This window comes from Ceratosolen solmsi, unplaced genomic scaffold (genome assembly GCF_000503995.2).
Source record: "Ceratosolen solmsi marchali unplaced genomic scaffold, CerSol_1.0 scaffold47, whole genome shotgun sequence".
NCBI classification, from domain to species: domain Eukaryota; kingdom Metazoa; phylum Arthropoda; class Insecta; order Hymenoptera; family Agaonidae; genus Ceratosolen; species Ceratosolen solmsi.
The window spans coordinates 5,398,380-5,416,675 of NW_011948419.1; the positions used below are offsets into that span (position 1 = coordinate 5,398,380).

The 18,296-nt window shown below is 26.9% G+C and overlaps 1 protein-coding gene across 1 annotated transcript in view; it reads right to left on the minus strand.

Annotated features, from left to right (window-relative positions):
• l(1)G0289 (plexin domain containing lethal (1) G0289) overlaps window positions 1-6,007 on the minus strand; it is a gene marked incomplete at its 5' end in the record, with an annotated part of 7,687 nt that extends 1,680 nt beyond the window's left edge. The window contains 6 exon segments of the mRNA XM_011497811.1: window position 1; window positions 3-346; window positions 3,206-3,415; window positions 4,181-4,373; window positions 4,811-5,104; window positions 5,471-6,007. The exon segment at window position 1 is cut by the window's left edge and continues 54 nt beyond it. Of these exon segments, the coding sequence (XP_011496113.1) occupies window position 1; window positions 3-346; window positions 3,206-3,415; window positions 4,181-4,373; window positions 4,811-5,104; window positions 5,471-6,007 (1,579 nt within the window).
• Between the last annotated feature and the right edge of the window lie 12,289 nt (window positions 6,008-18,296).

Consider the following 18,296-nt stretch of genomic DNA (forward strand, 5'->3'; position numbering starts at 1 on the left):
CTGCTGAATTCCGGCATATCGCCTGTGCGCTGATCCTCGGCCCTAGCGTCCACGTGCTCGTGATAAATGGTTGAACGGGCCGGGCATTTGCCCTCTTCCTTTATATATCGAATATCGCATCCCTTATGTAGCCATTCTTGCCGGAAGCGGAAAGTACCGGTGCTGCACTTTTGGAGCTCCGGACACCACTTGCATTCAAAATCCTTTATTTTAGTTAGACAGTCGTTGCAGTTATCCGCTTGGAGGCAGGTCGGCAATGCATTTAGGTAAATAGCTGTCCAGTTCTTGATATCCTGGCGATTGAAGCTGACACGATGGTACTCGTAGATCGTCTTACGTCGGGCGACTGCGGATGATAATTAATTTTTTAATGACCAACTTCATTGGGTAGGCTTATTTGTTTCTTGAATATATAGCTGTTTGCATTAAAATGCAGGATCGGTTAAATTGAGGCGACGATCATAATATGCCAAGGTGCTCGAGTGTGTAGTATTAATTGGCAATGTGTATTTCACATTTTATTTAAATTAGTATAATCTAATGTCTATATTAAATACTGCATTCAATGAATATTCGACTCTCTCATCAACAGCTTAAGCAATTTACGCCGAAGCAAACGTAATCTGCTTTAAATTAATTGCACAACTATAAATCAACCACTTAACTTATATCAAAATTATTGAATGAAATAGAACGAATATTTCTTTGTACATTAGATTAAATTAATGCTATCCTTAATGTACTTTAATATAAGCTTTAATAAAAATCTTATTTTAATGGCATTAAAAAAACTAGTCCAAACATTTCTCTTTACAGTTTATGTTTATAATAATTTAATTAAAATTGTAAATTACAAATTTCTATTTATTATTTAATATTTATATACTTATATATTATTATACTTATTTATTATTATTTTGTATTATTTACTGTATAATTTTTTAATAAAACGTATTATGATTAAAGTTATTGATTGTTAAATACATTATTAAACTATACTACAATATTTCAATACAGAGACTTACAAAAAAAAAGAATGAATAAAAAAAAGAATGACTCGATAATTTCTTTTTCTATAATATGGAAAATCTAATCTGCTCGTTAATATAACGTTATATAAACAGACTTAAGATACTATAGTAAATAAGTATATAAAACTAAATTATTAGAATACGAGTAAAAGAAATAAATTTTATTCTTTTATAAAAAAAAAAAAGAAAAAAGAAAAAAAGAATGAAAATAATTAAATATATCGTATCTGATGCCAGATTCATGAAATAGGCTCATTTAATATTATATATATATATATATATATATATATATATAATAGTTGTTCATAATATAAGCTAACAGTTCATTGTAAACCACTAACAAATTCATTACTAATAAAATTTACATACAGCCCATCCGGGAACAAACATAGCATGTTAATATTTTTAAATGTGTGCTCTTGTGCACTGATTAATCGCTATGAAAAGAATAAGTGAAAAAGAGGTCGTCAAAAGCGCGAATCGCTCGTCTAACGACTGACGAATCACCGGGAACGAACACACGCACGAGCTTTCGTGGAATTGCGCGCGAATAAAGAGACAGAGTAAAACAGAGAGAAAGATCATCGTCCGTAGGCGCGCCGTTAACGAGAAGATAAATAAAGGAAGTTAAAATAAAGAAGAAAAACAATGAGTGGAGACTTACGACGGCCGCAGGCGAGCGCGCCTATTGCATATAGATGTTGGCGAGATGCCAAATGCATACAACGAAATGCAAACAAACAGGTGTTTTAGGTTACGTGGAGTAGCTGTGATCCGTCAGATTCTGATTCTGATAGTCAGAAAACTAACGATTTAAAGACCATTTACTTACACCGATCAGAAAGTTTCCTACTTTATTATCAGACTGCGTTTATTCGATCGGGAAAAATAAAAACTGTTCCAACATTCAATTTAGGTTTAATTTTTATGTACGAATAACAAAATTATCTTCTTCTTTTCTTTTCCTAATCTTTTCCTGATCTTTTCCTAAAAATCTTTTAATATTACATAATTTGCCTTTTTCGTTAATATTTTTACAGAATATACCCGCGCAGTCACAAATATGTAGAAAATACGATAATTCGGAGCAATACTACAAAAATTATACCTATTCAAAGAATTATCAGATATTTTAAAGTGAATTATGAAGTGTTAACTATTAAAAATCAGTAAACTTGAAAAATAATGCCATATTGTTTACATAAAAATTTAAATACTGATGCTTCTTACCAGAAATCAATCGTAATAGATCGACGATAATCATATGTCATTTATGCCATGTATAAGGTATGTTTTAATAAGCAGGTCTTATTCAACAAAAGTTGCGTAATAATATATTCATATCAATTAACTATAATATTATAATTCTAAATTTATTTTTAAATACATTGCAAAAACGTATTAAGTACTAAAGTTTATATATTAACGGAATATTATTATTATCTTATAGTCATCAAGTTTTCCTTATAAAATACACCAAACTTATTTAATTGAGTATATATTCGCTACATAACAATGATTCTATATTTACTTTAATGTAAATGAGAGGAGCGAGATATTTATTTAGATTATTTTAAATCAGAACTTAAATCACATACCTTCATTTTTCAAAATAATTATACATGTATTTTAAAATATATTTTGGATATATTTAATATTATAATTAAGTCCGGGCATATATGTGCGTGATACTGATCATAAAATAAATATGGATTTAATGTTTAAGTAATAAATTTCTTCGGGATGCTAATGAAGTATAATGCGAATTATAACGAATCATTTAATACTTAAATATATGAATTTATAAATAATTAATGTGTATATTTAATGACCATAATAGTAAATTTTTTAGCACTCGATAATGTACAGCGTATATAATTAATATATAAAAAATTTATAAATAAAAAAAATTTTTATTCATATATAATTATGTTTATAACCTGCAGTTAAAACTTTATTTAAATATTAGATGTAGTAATAGAACGTATATATTAGTTACGTAAAAACAACTTAATTGTTATAAATAATTCGCATATTATATTTATGTTAGAAGCAAAGTAATTTATTACGTTTGATTATTTTTCATGAAGTAGATTTATCATTTGCATTTCTAAGTATAATTTGAAATAAATATTCGAGTTATCGTATGAGTGTAGCAGAGAATTAATACTCACAGAATACTGTTCTGTCCATCATGTAGGCATCGCTCAATCCAATTTTTACTGGGTGCTCCTTATCTTGGATATTCTCAACGAGTACCGGGATCACCGAGTATACGAAAATGATATCACCATTCTGCAGAAGCGTCACTTGGAAAGTAAACGCACCGGCCTCGGGCTTATCTTGCAAATGGACATTTTCCCATTCAACGGTAAAAGCCGTTCCTATAATTCACACAATTATACATTTTTTATTTTATTGCACAAGAAGATTATGCCTTACACTCCAGTGCTTAATTATTGTTGCACGATCTTGCATTACGGGTTAGCATATTATGCTTTTAACATTTTATTTTTATGATACATTTACTGTTTTAAGAGTAGAAAGTCTTTTAAATTGCATCCTCTTAAAGTCATATGATATTGTTCTTCGATGAATATTGGAATGAAATATTATTCAATGCTGATCATTAAATGGGAAACGACGCTAGATTTGAAATGTTTTTCTTCTTAAAAATGTTCGATAAACAGATAGATTACATTAATCCTTTTCCTCAAATCTTCAAATGCAGATTTACTAATTATTAATCATTAGTGGTAATTTTGAGTGAGTAATTAACTATAAAGAGTTAAAAGATAAGAGTTAAGAGAAAAAAAGTTAACAGATAAAAAATATCATTATGAACTGTTCGAAAAATTCTAAAATTCTAGAAACTATGACTTCGATCGAAAGCAACGAATTTCTAAAGAATTGATATATTAATTATAATGGCTTACTCTTGTAAAACAGATCTGTTGTATTAGCGTACGGGCAATTAATCGATGATCCGATTTATCGCGCTATTACATTGAGCAGTAAATAAAAATGAACGAATGAATAAGGATATTGTATTTGACAGGCACAAAAGTGTAGACGACGTCAAGGAAGCGTAGCACAGAAAATATTTTGAGAGTGACACGTCGACCGCATAGCTGCGATACACGACTTACCGTTGTCAGCATATTTGACAAAACTCTTGGATGATAGGGTCGTATCGAAATTGGCCATGAGCGGTGCGATGTACTGAGTGGCAGCCAACCAACTGTGCACGTATTCGCCTGTGTAGAGGAAGCCGCCCGTGGCGATTGTGATGTTGCGAACCTTGTGCCCATAGAACGGGAAGTCGAACTTCAGCTTTATGGTCTGAGGAAAAAAAAAGAGCAAAAATGCGTCAGCTATGTAATAGTGCTTCATGCAGCGGTATTAAGGCGCATGTAGATCGATTGATATCCAAGATTCACGCAAATTACGGCTTTACCAAATCCACGTCCTTTATTGATAAGTCCTTTTACTTAAAAATTTTAACGATTATTAAGACAGAAATTGACGATTATTGAATAATGCTTATATACCAAAGGAAGAACCTCCGATAGCTTTTGTAATCTAGTTTACATTAAAATAAATAGCATTTCACTGTAAGAGCAGTTAGTCAGGAAACGCAGTATAATATAGATTACATCGTAATGCTTATAAATAAATATTGCATAGTATTTTTAAATATCATTATTTGTAATAGGGCATGATAAAACAATAGGATAGGTACGATTTATTATAAAAATAAATATCGTATTCCAACTTACAGCTGCTCTGCGGTGACTTTTGCTCAACAAAGTATTGATCTGGAGATCTGGATGATTTTTAAGATTGACCCAGTACCTCTTGCCAATCGATTCGTCAACGCTGAAAGTACTGTTGTAATATTGATGCGTATCGGTCTCCGATTTGGTAATGTTATTGTCGTGAAGAGTCTTGTTCGTCACTTCAGCTGTGTATTTATCGATTGTGAAGTCGTCAACATCCGTTTCACTCGGTTCCATGTTTTTCGAATCCGTTACATTCGACCACAATGTCTGATTTGCCCAGACTTTTATCTTCTAAAGCGTGATAGATATATTTATTACATAACGTCACTAATTCATTTTATGGCTCTACTATAATCAAACATAACGTTTATTTGGAGATTTTTACGCATATACGATTTTAAACTAGTTAAAGCATCGTAAGAAAACGTTTGACTAATGCTAACATTTAATCGTTAAAATTAATCTTGATTAAGCAAACAGTTTTTAAAAGTCAGTTATTAATTTCATAATTTGAATGTACTTTATTAAATTTCAAATCGACTCTCAGCATATTACAATTTTTTTTTTTTTTTTTTTTTTATATATATATATACAAGTTAATTTTTACAGAATTGTGGAATGTAAAATAGTGTGGGAATATGTAATAGCATAGTATACCGGCTTCTCGAGCTTTTCATCACTACTCTGAGTAGTTTTGGTTGTGTTGGTGACGTTGGTGCTGGTGGGCTTCGTGGCGTTGCTCTTATCTGTCGAGGGCACAATCGGCGTCGAGACAATGACTCCCTTGGCCGTAGGTCCACTGGATGCACCAGCATCCAACCCAGTAGACGTTTTCGTCGTATAGGGTGGGGATGTTGTGCTCGAGACTACAGGGGTCGCCAAAGTCGTTATCGCTTTCTGATCGGCCGTCGAGTACGAGACGTTGAGACTTAAATCAGACTTGGTAATATTGTCCGGCTGCTGCGTTTGCAGTACCTCCTGGACGCTACTTGGCTCTGGAGTTTGCTCATGACTCGAAATCGGATCAACGATGCCCGGCTCGATTGCAAACCGCCGTCTCCTGTCAAGACTCAAGAAGTCACCCGGACTCAAGTGCAATTGGAACTCAAGATCCTGCTCGAGGTGCAAGAGTCCATCCGATGACTGAACATCGTAGCGATACTGAGAGATGTCTGTAATGCCAAATGGAATAGAACGCCATTAGTTATATTTTGATAATTTATTTAACACTTAATAAAATATATTAGTATGCATTCGTATATAAGCATATTTTTTAGCGTTAAAAGAAACAAATTATTCAATACTTGAAAAAAAATTATTCTCTCCATTATTAAAAATTTAATTTAAACAATGTATATAAAACAAAGCAAGAATATAGTATTATAAAAAACGATCCTTAGAATAAACAAATGCACTTTTTTATACATATATCTTGGCAAATTTACAACTATATATTTATTTTTTATTAAAAATCAATATTTAAACTTATGATATTATAATAAGATCGATACAAAATAGATTTCATCTTAAAATTATAATATAAAATATCATAAAACGATTGAATAATTGGAATATATAGTATTTTCTTAAGTATATTTTCATTTTTAATCAATACATTAATATTTAAAGAAAATCTGATATATTGTATGGTAAATTTTAAAATAGTCTATAGAATGTTCGGTCAATAAACATAACTCGCAGTTACCATAAAAAAAGATGCTTATAAAATTCATCCATTATATTATTCTGTATAATTTTGTGGTTACATTAAATAAAATAGTTATTGAGAATATTTTATACCTATTTCCTTGTTTAATTTAATAAATATAAGACTGATACTTTTAACTATGCAAAACAAATATTTTATATTTTTTTATAATACAGAAATTCTTTTTTATTAAGAATTTTAATGTATTTAACAATAAAAAATTAATACGTTTTATTTAAATACAATTTACAGAAGTATGTAAAATATGATTATTACATATTCACTTTTATGTTAATACAAAATGTTCAAAATTGTATATAAAAATAAAATTTATGCAATATAACTCTTATCATCAATATATTCAAATCCATAATATCTTGTTAAATTTTTTATAAACAAATAGAATAGTTATCAAAAATAAACCGAATACATAATTTAATTACTAATTTTAACTTTTTGTTAAAGCACAAGTTTCATTTATTCTATTTCGCTAAAGAACATAATTTGTTATTGTAAAATAATATAAAAATATTTTAACAAAATAAAAAATAACAACATTTTATTACACCAGTGCTTTTACACTCAGAATAGAATTAATCTGTCTGAAAAGTATACAGTGTTCTAAATATTTAATTCGGTAGTACTAATTGAATAGAGCTGAACTCCATTATAATAAACTGTGTTAATATTAAATAACATATTACATGAATCAATGACGTACAAAAGTAAAAAATTGACCTTATAATTTTTATTTGTTCTTATATGAATAAATTAAAAAATACTTTCTTAAATATATATTCATCGATTAAAGAATTTTAGACTATAAGAGAACTTACTTTCTTTTTTCTATTCTTAAATAATTCAATCACTATTATTGATTATGTATTGTAAAAATAATTGTATTACAAATACCAAAAGAATTTAACTATAAGAAACCTTTTTATAAACAAATAAATACTACTTTTTTAAAGAGGAATTTATTAACAATCATTTTATTATAAAAATTAAACATCCATACTTATTGGAAGAACAAAGACATCTTATAATCTATGATTATAAATTACATATAAAATTTCGACATTGTAAAGCTTTACAATTTATTCAAATATAATTAATGATGCACATATATGTTTACAAGAGTGGACTGATATATAACAAACAAACACTTGTATGTAATGCAATTTATGTAATAGAACTTGTAAAATAAATTAATCTATTAGCTTCTATTGTATTACTTTTTAATATTTAAAAATTCTTTATACATTATATCTATGAATGCTTACAAAGCACAAAAAATGTTTTCCAAGATGCAATCAAATATAAACGAACGAGAAATATATATATATGCTTTTAATTAGAATTAGTTTGTGCATTTGTTGCTTTTAAGTTAAAATCGTATTCTGTAATTTAAATAAGGAGAATAGAATTCCTACGATTTTATAGATCTCAAAAAGACATCAGCATATCTAGAGTTTTAAAATTATTTTTAAAGCAAACTTAAAGCAAATTGGACAATAAATAATAATCTGTTTACAATATTAATCAAAATTAATATATTAAATAATACGTTTTCATATTACACTAGTAAATTGTCTATCTATAATAAAATTCCGAATATAAGCAATTTATTGTTCAAAATAATTTAAGAAATAAAAATGAACGACTTTCTAGTGGAAAAGAAAATGTATGTACGTGCCGCTTGGGGCTACTACCAACGCCGTGAATTAATTATGATAGTGGAACTCAATAACTTGGTTGGTGCCACGTGTTTGTAAGTCGCAATACGTATCGTTCGATTGATGTTGCGACAACTTACGATGAAAATATCATTCTGTAAAGCTTTCCTACTTGCTGCGCTCATAAATATAATTGATCAATGGTAAGGTGCACTCCAGTTTTCGCAATGCCATGTGGTTGAGTAATGAAGCGCGTTGCTAAAACAAAACTAAACATTGTCCATTCATCCTGGAAGATCAGTTTTTGTTTATGATGTAATGGTTTCTTCGAATTTTTCTATTTTAATTTCACATCTACAGTTAACAATGCCTATTTAATGAATTTGTATGTACTCTTTATAATATAGTTATTTGGAATATCCATAAAAATATTTATATTGGACAGAAAAGTAAAAATAATAACATTAAAAATAAAGTAAACATTCAAAATGATAAAAATATATCAATAACGGAATATACATTTATACTATTAAACAAATTATTACATACATAATTGTATTTAAAATAATAGAATAATATTGAATAATAGATACCTCACAGTCTAGTTTTATTTATTAAAAGTATTTCGCGTATATCAACATAAAATAAATTAATATAAAATTGATAAAATTTTGCCGTGTGTAAAAATTAAAAGTAACATTTTAATACTTTTAATAATATACTCATATATTTATGTATAATAAGAAATTAATTTTGCTCGGCTAAAATAATTTGCAGTTGATTTAAAAAATCGAAACAATGCATTTATTTTTTATGGGAGAGATAACGTTATCATCATAATGCTCGGGCATCTTTTCTATCTAATTTTCTACTTTATTAATTTTTTATATATATATTTCATAATCGCAATATGTATTATATAATTATAATACTCACATTATTATAACAAGCAAAATAACGATATTTTTATCTTCCTAAGCAATTACTTGATCATAATAGCAATTCTTTAAAACGTCGGCAATTGCAAAGCAAATTTATAGAATATCAAAGTAAAGGTTAGATTTAGATTTAAAATCAATGTTTATTATAATATATTTATATTTATAATTAATGTTCTAAAATGACTTCTTTATTATTGGATTGGTTAGAAAAAAGAAGGAATTAACCGATATACTTAGCAAGCAAAAACTCAACTACGGTATCATAGAAAAGCAATAAGAAATATGTTTGCTTTCTTCAACCACCCAAATCATGACATGAATTTTGAAAAATGACAGGATATCCGTTCGCGTGCATACCTAAGACAAAAGTGCATTCGCTACAACAGCAGCAACGACGGTAACTGCTTTTCAGCGAAAGCATTAGGTTCGACGGTTCAAGGAAACGTGCAACTACAAAGAACCCGTTACTTCGACTGCTCGCGCACCTAAACCACGATTACGAGTGAACGACCACGTTCGGGATATAAAGTGCGATATTGCTACGATGGGTTGGGAGAATAAGCGTAGGGGAGAGGGTTACGAGGACGGACTTAGCATGAAATGAAAGAGTAATTGCCGGAGGGCTCTTATCGATCGCGAGGGACAAATGCACCGATCGAATTGGAGAGAAAGGAAAGGGAAGCAAACGGGGTGTATATTGTATACAATACTCGTGTGATACTCATTCTGCAGCGAGAGAACAAGAACCGCTGCCGCTAACGCTAGGGTCATTCCCAGGCGAAACGTTAAGTGGAGTTCATACGTGCGCGTATACCAGTGTATTTCTCGTCTGTCTGCCTGTCTGCTGTGTGCACACGGGCACTTGACCCTGTGTACGCATGTGCATCCGCGACAGTATGTATATGCACGTCTGTTTGCATGTTTGTTAGATATGCGCGCGCGCACATGCACGTCTGAATGGGTGTGGGTGGGTGTCCGCGTGTGTAGCATGCAGTTGCCGCTTAACGCTTTACCAAAGAACTATAGTTGTCCTCTCGATTATCTCTTATAGTTTTCTTGAGTTAATTATTTGTAAATACGTTGCGCTCGGTTATTTCGAAAAAATCAAATAGATAATAATAAAAGCATTACAAGTAATAAATATGTTAATACCATTAATGGATATTTTTTGCATTGTTCTCGAAGAATATAAAATAAATAGATAAAGCATTGAATTAATTTTTGTAAAATTAAAAACGTAAATATTGAATTTGCGTATAAAAATACTGAATTTTTATTAGTACTTTAGAACATCTTGATCAAGGTTTATAAATACGTTTAAAAAAAAAATTAACACAAAGAAATTACTTGTATTTTTACAAGCTTAGCTTATATCTATATATCTTATATTCTATATATCTAATAGCTTATATTCTATATAAATATATCAGCTAAATTATATAACTATTTTAATACAAAATATGGATATTTTTTATTTGACTGATTGAAATATGCACTCTGCATCTTTTATTTTTTATCAAAATTTTCTTACAAAGTTTAATTCAGGCTTATTTTTAAAAAATTCGTTCATTATAATGCAGTATTCATTTGAGATTATAAACTCATATTTAGGTTAAAATAATATTGATAATTTTTAAAGTCAAAGGATTTCATTTTAACAGCGATAGAAGCTTTTGTGCTTTTCAATATTTCGTTTACTAAAACCTTAAAGCCTGAAAACCGTTAGAGAATTATTAAATCTCCTTAATAAGCTAAATCTAATTTTTAATAAAATTAAAATACAATATTTAAAGAAATTCACTATTAATTAGGAATATTATGAATAATGTAAATAAATATTAAAAAGACAGCCAATAATATATAATAAAGACATAATAAAGACATATATAATATATAATAAATAAGTGCATAGTTATATAAAAAATTTTATATATACTTATAATTTTTATATATTCATAACTTTTATGTATTCTTTGACACCAATTTTCTAATAATGAGTTAGTTACCGGTTCACGTCTCTGGCTACAGAATGACTATGAATAAAAAATTCCATTCCTGTGTCGTTGATCACGTGACGACGTTAGCTTCGATACAACGTATTAAAAAAAAAACTCAAAAATACGAAATCAATACTCGAGTCACGTTTATTCTTCTTCTCCCTCATACAAAGGCTCAATCGGCAGAGCCGTTCACGATTCGACATCGGCCTGGCAATATGTTGCGGGTCGAGATTCGGCGCTAATTAAGACACGCGCGCATCATCCTTATCGCGCCCAAACTTCAATTCTTCATCGGAACAATGGAAGAGACTAGTAAAAAACAAAACAAGAAAAAACATGGTAGGTACGTGGGTGGAAGAGGGGGCGGCGATGCTAGGGTATTTGAGGGCAACGTTCTTACGTGAACAGGCAACGATCGCATTCCATCGGCTTGAGGTAGATCGCACCGTCCTTGGTTTCTGTTTCACCATCTCCCTTCTTTGTCTTTCCCTCTTTTTCCAGTCGCGCACACGCGTTTTTAATGTACTTACGGCCGTGCAATACAGACGGGCGGCTGCCTCGCATTCGCCGCCACATGTACACGTAGTGTATGTTACCACTGGCGACAGGTTGTTCACTTCTAGAGAAGCACTGTCGAGGTGTACGTGACGCAATTTTCCCAAGTACTCCTCGATTAACCGGAAAATTTTCTAATGCACCTTATAACGTTGCAAAGTTTGTAAATTTAAAGAGATGAAATTATATTTGAAATTTTGTCATAATTACGTAGAAGTGTGCAAATCCTAAACTAAACGTGTTGAGTAAGCATGACTAATATGTGTAGATAAAGAATTTTCCTTAAACATATACGTTGGCTTTTGTCTTATTAAATAGGTGTAATTATAGAATCATAAATAATCTCGATACATTGCAATATTTTGTCAGAGAAGTCGTAACTATAGCATGTTTGGCGGAAGAACGTCAATAAGTTTTTATATCAAATTATTAGGAATTTACAAACTTCATTTTCTATTTAATTACTTCAGGCTCATTATAGCTTATTTATACGGAATTGCCATTATTTGTAAGCATTAAATATATTATTTTACACTCCAGCACTACACGATTGAGTTAAATAGTATAAATAAATATAATATTAACGAAAAGTTAGATTGAAAAATATGCAATCTTGAATTATATTACACAATATATTCTTTATATCATACATTAATAGTTAATTATACTGAAGAAAAAAAAATTAACCCTGCATACCTCAACTTTAATTAAATATTGCAATAATAATTTTATTGTTGCAAATCTTATAAATTCAAAGCATTTAAATATTCGATTTGTATATTATTAAAAATGTACGTTTTTTATTTTGCATAAATCACTATACTTTACAAAAAAAACCATAGACCTAATGCGAAAAATATTTGGTGCATATAACCTCTAACGATATATAACTCTATAACGATATATAACCTCCGATTAAAAGAAAAGGTCAGAGCCAAAAATATATTATGCAGTATTTTATAAGATTTGTTGTATCTCTTGGAATATACATTTATATATAAGCATATCTACAAATTAATTTTGCAAATACTTCAATTACGTGCGTACTTATTCTTCTTTATATATATAATAAATTTGATAAATAATATATATTAAATTTATTTTTAAAATTCCAATTATTTAATATAAAAATCTCAATATAATATAAAATAATTCTTTTTTGTAAACAATAAAATAAAATAAAAATAATGATATTTTTCATATATCGTTTTAATTAAAAATATTCTATTCTTAAATTTTATTTTTGATTAAAATTTTTAAAAAAAAATTAATTTTTTGAGTACTGAGAATATTATTTATTATAAAATTAATTATATAAAGTAAAGATAAAGTTTAATACAGAAAATTTATTCCTGGAATACTCAATTAAAAAATAATAAATTTAACTTTCAATAGAATAAAAAACAAATAATATACATAAACTTAACAGATATTTATTAAGAAAAATTTTAATACTTCCTATTTATTAGTCTATTTATCAAATAAATTGAAACGTTAAATATTATAAAAAATCTCTTTAACATCGGATACTCTTACATACAATCTGATTAATGACTAACATTATTAATTTTTATAATTTTAAAATACAACACAGTCTAGATGTAAGCTAATTAAAGATATATTGTATAAGAGTTTTCCCTTTTACTTATTTTTATTTATTACTCCTTATATTTAGTTGTAAAAAATGCATCCACATCATAAAGTCATCTAATCTTGTGTATATAATTGAACGATACTTTCTTAAAATATGGAACAGGTAGAGATTAATATATTAAAATTTTTGTATAGAAGTTATACTGCGTGTAATTTGAAATAAATTTTTATATAACGAATATTAATAAAAATATATTTTGTCAAAAGACAGTGGAATAACCAAATTAATGATTATATTCATATTGTTGCAAAATGCTTTTGCTGCAAGTAAACTCAAACTTTTAATAAGCAGTCTTTATGACATTTAAGAATTCATAAAAAAAACTCTAAAAAATTATGCGTTAATTATAATATATATGGAAAGCCAATCATGATTTTTAATAGTGAGTGTCTGAAACAATTTATTTATTTTTACAAATATAAGAATTCGATATAAAAATAGACCTAAATTAATTTACAATAATTATTATTTTTTAATAATAAAAACATATGTAAAAATTTTATCATTTTACGTTCAAAAAAACTTGTATAAAAAGAAAAAATTGAAAATCACATGTAAAGAAAGAACTAAGAAAAAAGACTTATAAATTGAACTGGATATAAACGATTCGATTTGAAACAATTTAAAGTTTAACTGTACTGAAGAAATATTGAGTTATGTAAAAAAAAAAATTTAACTATGTTACACTTATTTATTCCTGTCTGTACTACAGACTAACGTAATTATATAAAACTACTTGTACTGACCTTAAAATATACATTAACCGCATTATTGGATACGTAAACTATACCTTGAACAACGAAATCATTGTCATTTGTTGTCCTTACCTTAGAATAGAATTTTCAACTGAACGATAGACAACCATTTTACAACAAGAAGAGGAACTATTCTCACTTCTAAATACATGGAAAATAAAGATTGCATGGAATGACAATAAAAAGCAACAAACAACTTTTGAATTAGCCGCATATGTATTCTACTTTATTTAAGTTCAGTATTTTTTATTTAAACTTCATATAAATAATAATATTAATGACTTGCTGATGAAAATTAACATTAAATATAAAATAGTTCGTTTATATTATAAAAATTTATATTTTGGATAATTTATATGCATATCTTTACATTTTGAATCATTACGTTTAATAATTTATTTCATTGAAAAATAAATCTAACGTATATTATATTATGTAATATTCGTTGAAAATGCAATCACTAAAATCTATATTCTCACTGAAATTACAAAATAAACCCAAAACTATGAGGAATCCTACTATAAATTAAGGTAAAAATAAAATATTTTTTACAGTTTTTATAACATCCAACAAAAACTATTGTCTAGAACTGAATAAAATTTTTTTAATTAATATCTTGTTCTAATTCTTTAAATTAACATTGTCTTATAATTATGATACTTTAACAAATTAAGCTAATAGTTTAGTGATTTTTTCATAAGAAAAATGCAGAAAAATACATTTGACTATACGATTATTAAAGACTGCAAAAAATTTTCAAGGATCCTTTTACAATAAATTCAGCCAAGACCTATCCATCTTATTAAAAAATACCAAAGCCTAGAATAATTCATAAACATTAATTTTTTCGAACAAAGCTTTTAAACTACGATTAACTCAGATAACTACTTTACGATCTTACACAATATCCGAGCGAACTATAATAATAAAATATTCATAAAAATATCATATGTATAGTAAGAATAATATAACTGTGTTTACTTGCTGAATTCTATTACAAAAATATGTTTACAAATATGTACAAAATTATGTTTTTATTTATATAAAATCGAAAATAAAATAGTATAAATGTCTGCCTGATTTTGTAACGTAATAAATTTAATCAAAAAATAAGAAGCAAATAATATATAAGAAATACATAATAAATACTTAATATATAACATAAACGCATATAAAATTAATCGTTAATAATAATTAATTAATAATAATAATAATAATACAACAATAAAAATAATGAAAATAATTCAATAAAATGAGCATGCTATTTTAAAATCACTGTTCTTCTTCATTAATATAAAATATAGGAATAAATTATTATCAATATTCATATTATTAAAAAATTTAATTAAAATTATAAATGAATTCGAGTCTGGGCATACAATTAACTAAAACGATATTATAGTTTTTATGAAATAAAAATAATAAATATATAAAAATCCTTATGAGATAAATAAAATTTTTCATTCACAACAAATCATTTTTTGCGCGAAATTAAGTGTTTTTTCAACTTTCTCATAATTGCTTTCTCAAAATTTTTTTTTATTTTTTTTTTTATCACATTTCCATCTATTCACACTTGTATTATGTAATAGTACGAGGCGCCATTTACGCATGACTGTCAAACCATCAAATATCAATCCTTACCACTGGAACTCCATTTTATAAGTAACAACTTCCTATTTATATTTTATTATATGTCATCGTAACTGTATATTCCAGATTCCTGAGATATTACATTTTCCTTTTGCAACATATAATTTTGTGAATTTGTATGGACAGAAAGTTAATCCGCAACTACCATTATTCATACATTAATTGTATTGCTTAAATGATATTTCAATTTATTAATAACGTTTTTGTAGAGAAGACAAATTTGTTTAGTTAATCCTATATTTCTTTATCGATTATAATTTATTAAAACACGTATTGACCAATAATGTATTTTTATTTACATAATTTTAATAAGCTTTTTAATATATATGTTTATTTTATTTATGTTATAAAATTTAACTTTAATTTAATTCATTAAAATGAGTAAACATCAATGAATCACTGTTTCTTAAATTTTTATTTTTCATATAGTTCATTACTTACCATCGCATCCTTAAATAATGATAAATTTAATTAATTAATCAAATCGTTAAATATATGTGTAAATAATTAATTTCAGGAATGAAGTGAAATTGCAATTGTATGAAACACATAAATAAAAATACTTGTTCTGTCTTATATTAATAAAATAGAATTATGTATGTTAATTAAACTACTTATTTAGCCACAAATTTCTCTCATGTAAAATATATGTACACAAATGTCTAGTATTTCTTGAAATAGAATAGCTAGAAATAAATATAAATATAATCATGTTAACATTTGTTTAATACTTTCAAACTCATAAGAAATAATAAAATATTCGTTGTACGAATGACAAACTTCTATTTATTATAGTACATATTAATATAATTTGTATTAGATATATTTTATTATAAAGAATAATTCATGGAGATATATATTTATACTTTCTCATAATAAAAATAAACAGAAAGAAATAGCAAATGGTTTCATAAATTTGATAACTTTATTAATAATTATATCTTTTTAAATTATTATTAGTGTAATAGTTTGTAATATTTCGCTAATGTAATCAATTTAATATGATTTTTAAAGTCTTACACCCTTTATTAACTTATATAACTATAATTTCATTTAAATTTAACATTTTCTATGTTCGTTATATAACTCAATTTCAAATCACAAACAAAAGTATGAATGTTACTTCGTACTATATCTTCGGAAAGGAATTAATAATAATTATGTGATGTTTAATCGAATAAAAAGTTCTTCAACCTTCACTTCATTTCATTCAACTACTATTAATACTAATTAATGCTAACGAATAATGAAACATTGCAAATATTCATATGTTTAAAAGTGTGAATATTAACTCTCATCTCTCAAGCTGAAATTTTTTATAAATTAATAATTATAAATCAATATAATTGTAAGTATTTCGTGTGAATTCTAATGCAAAAAAATAGAATTATTAATTTATACAATTGATTTTACAATTAAAATTAAAAATAAAACTTAATGAATAAATATTTTGTCGATTAAAAACTTAACAATGTTGTATGTTTTAAATAAAATAAAAGGAATTAGACTATATATACTTTTTAGTTACTTTCAAAGTGTAACAAAGTCATTAATCGATTATCTTGTGTACGCTTGTATATATATATATATATATACACACATATATATTACATACCGATATATGGTCATAAAAAAGCAAATCACCTACGAAAACAATATTTCAAAGTTGCTTGAAAAAATAAACTCGACTTCCACAATACCGAGGCATCTACATCAGTTTTCTTTTAACAGAATATGCCAGATAATAATTTAAATACTCGTAAATATAAAATACATAGAAAAAGAAAAATTATTCTGGACCAATTTTGTTATTGGAACTTTGTATGTTGCTGCTTAGGTCTATTTATTTGTTTTCTCGAGATTTCCACGCTAGTTACATAGTGACTGGATAAATAACTCAACTTATATCTGTGTACTATTGAAATAGATATATTCTTCAAATCAATCAAGTATGGTATATAAATGAATAATAATAAGTATTATTGTGCACAATGCATTATGTTAAGAAAAGGAAATTTTTAAATAATTTAAATTTAAATTTTATAATTTTAAATATAATATTAAATTCAATTATAATTTACATAAATAATATTATATCTAGAAAACTAATTAAGTTTTACATATTATTTCATAAACAAACTTTTTTTTTAAATTGTAAATAAAGCATATTTTCGCATGATGAAATAAATGAGAATTGACACCTTATCAATTATAATACTTGCAGTAAAATGAGAATGGAAAAGCAAAATGATACAAAATTTGAATTGAAAGTGGTTATTCAAAGCGAAAAATAGAAGCATAATCCTTGGAATAGGGGCCGAAGGAAAGGAAAACGAAGAATGAAGATTTTATATACGTACAATATAAACACAACTCATGGTGTTTAAGCGGAAAAATCGCGTATAAAATTGATCTTTACTCTTCCCTCGCACAACGCGATGTCCCAATTTTGTTGAAGATAAAGCAAAACATTGATCAGGAACATTTCACAAATATTACTCATATTACTTCACAGGTATTATTCAAATACCATACTTCATT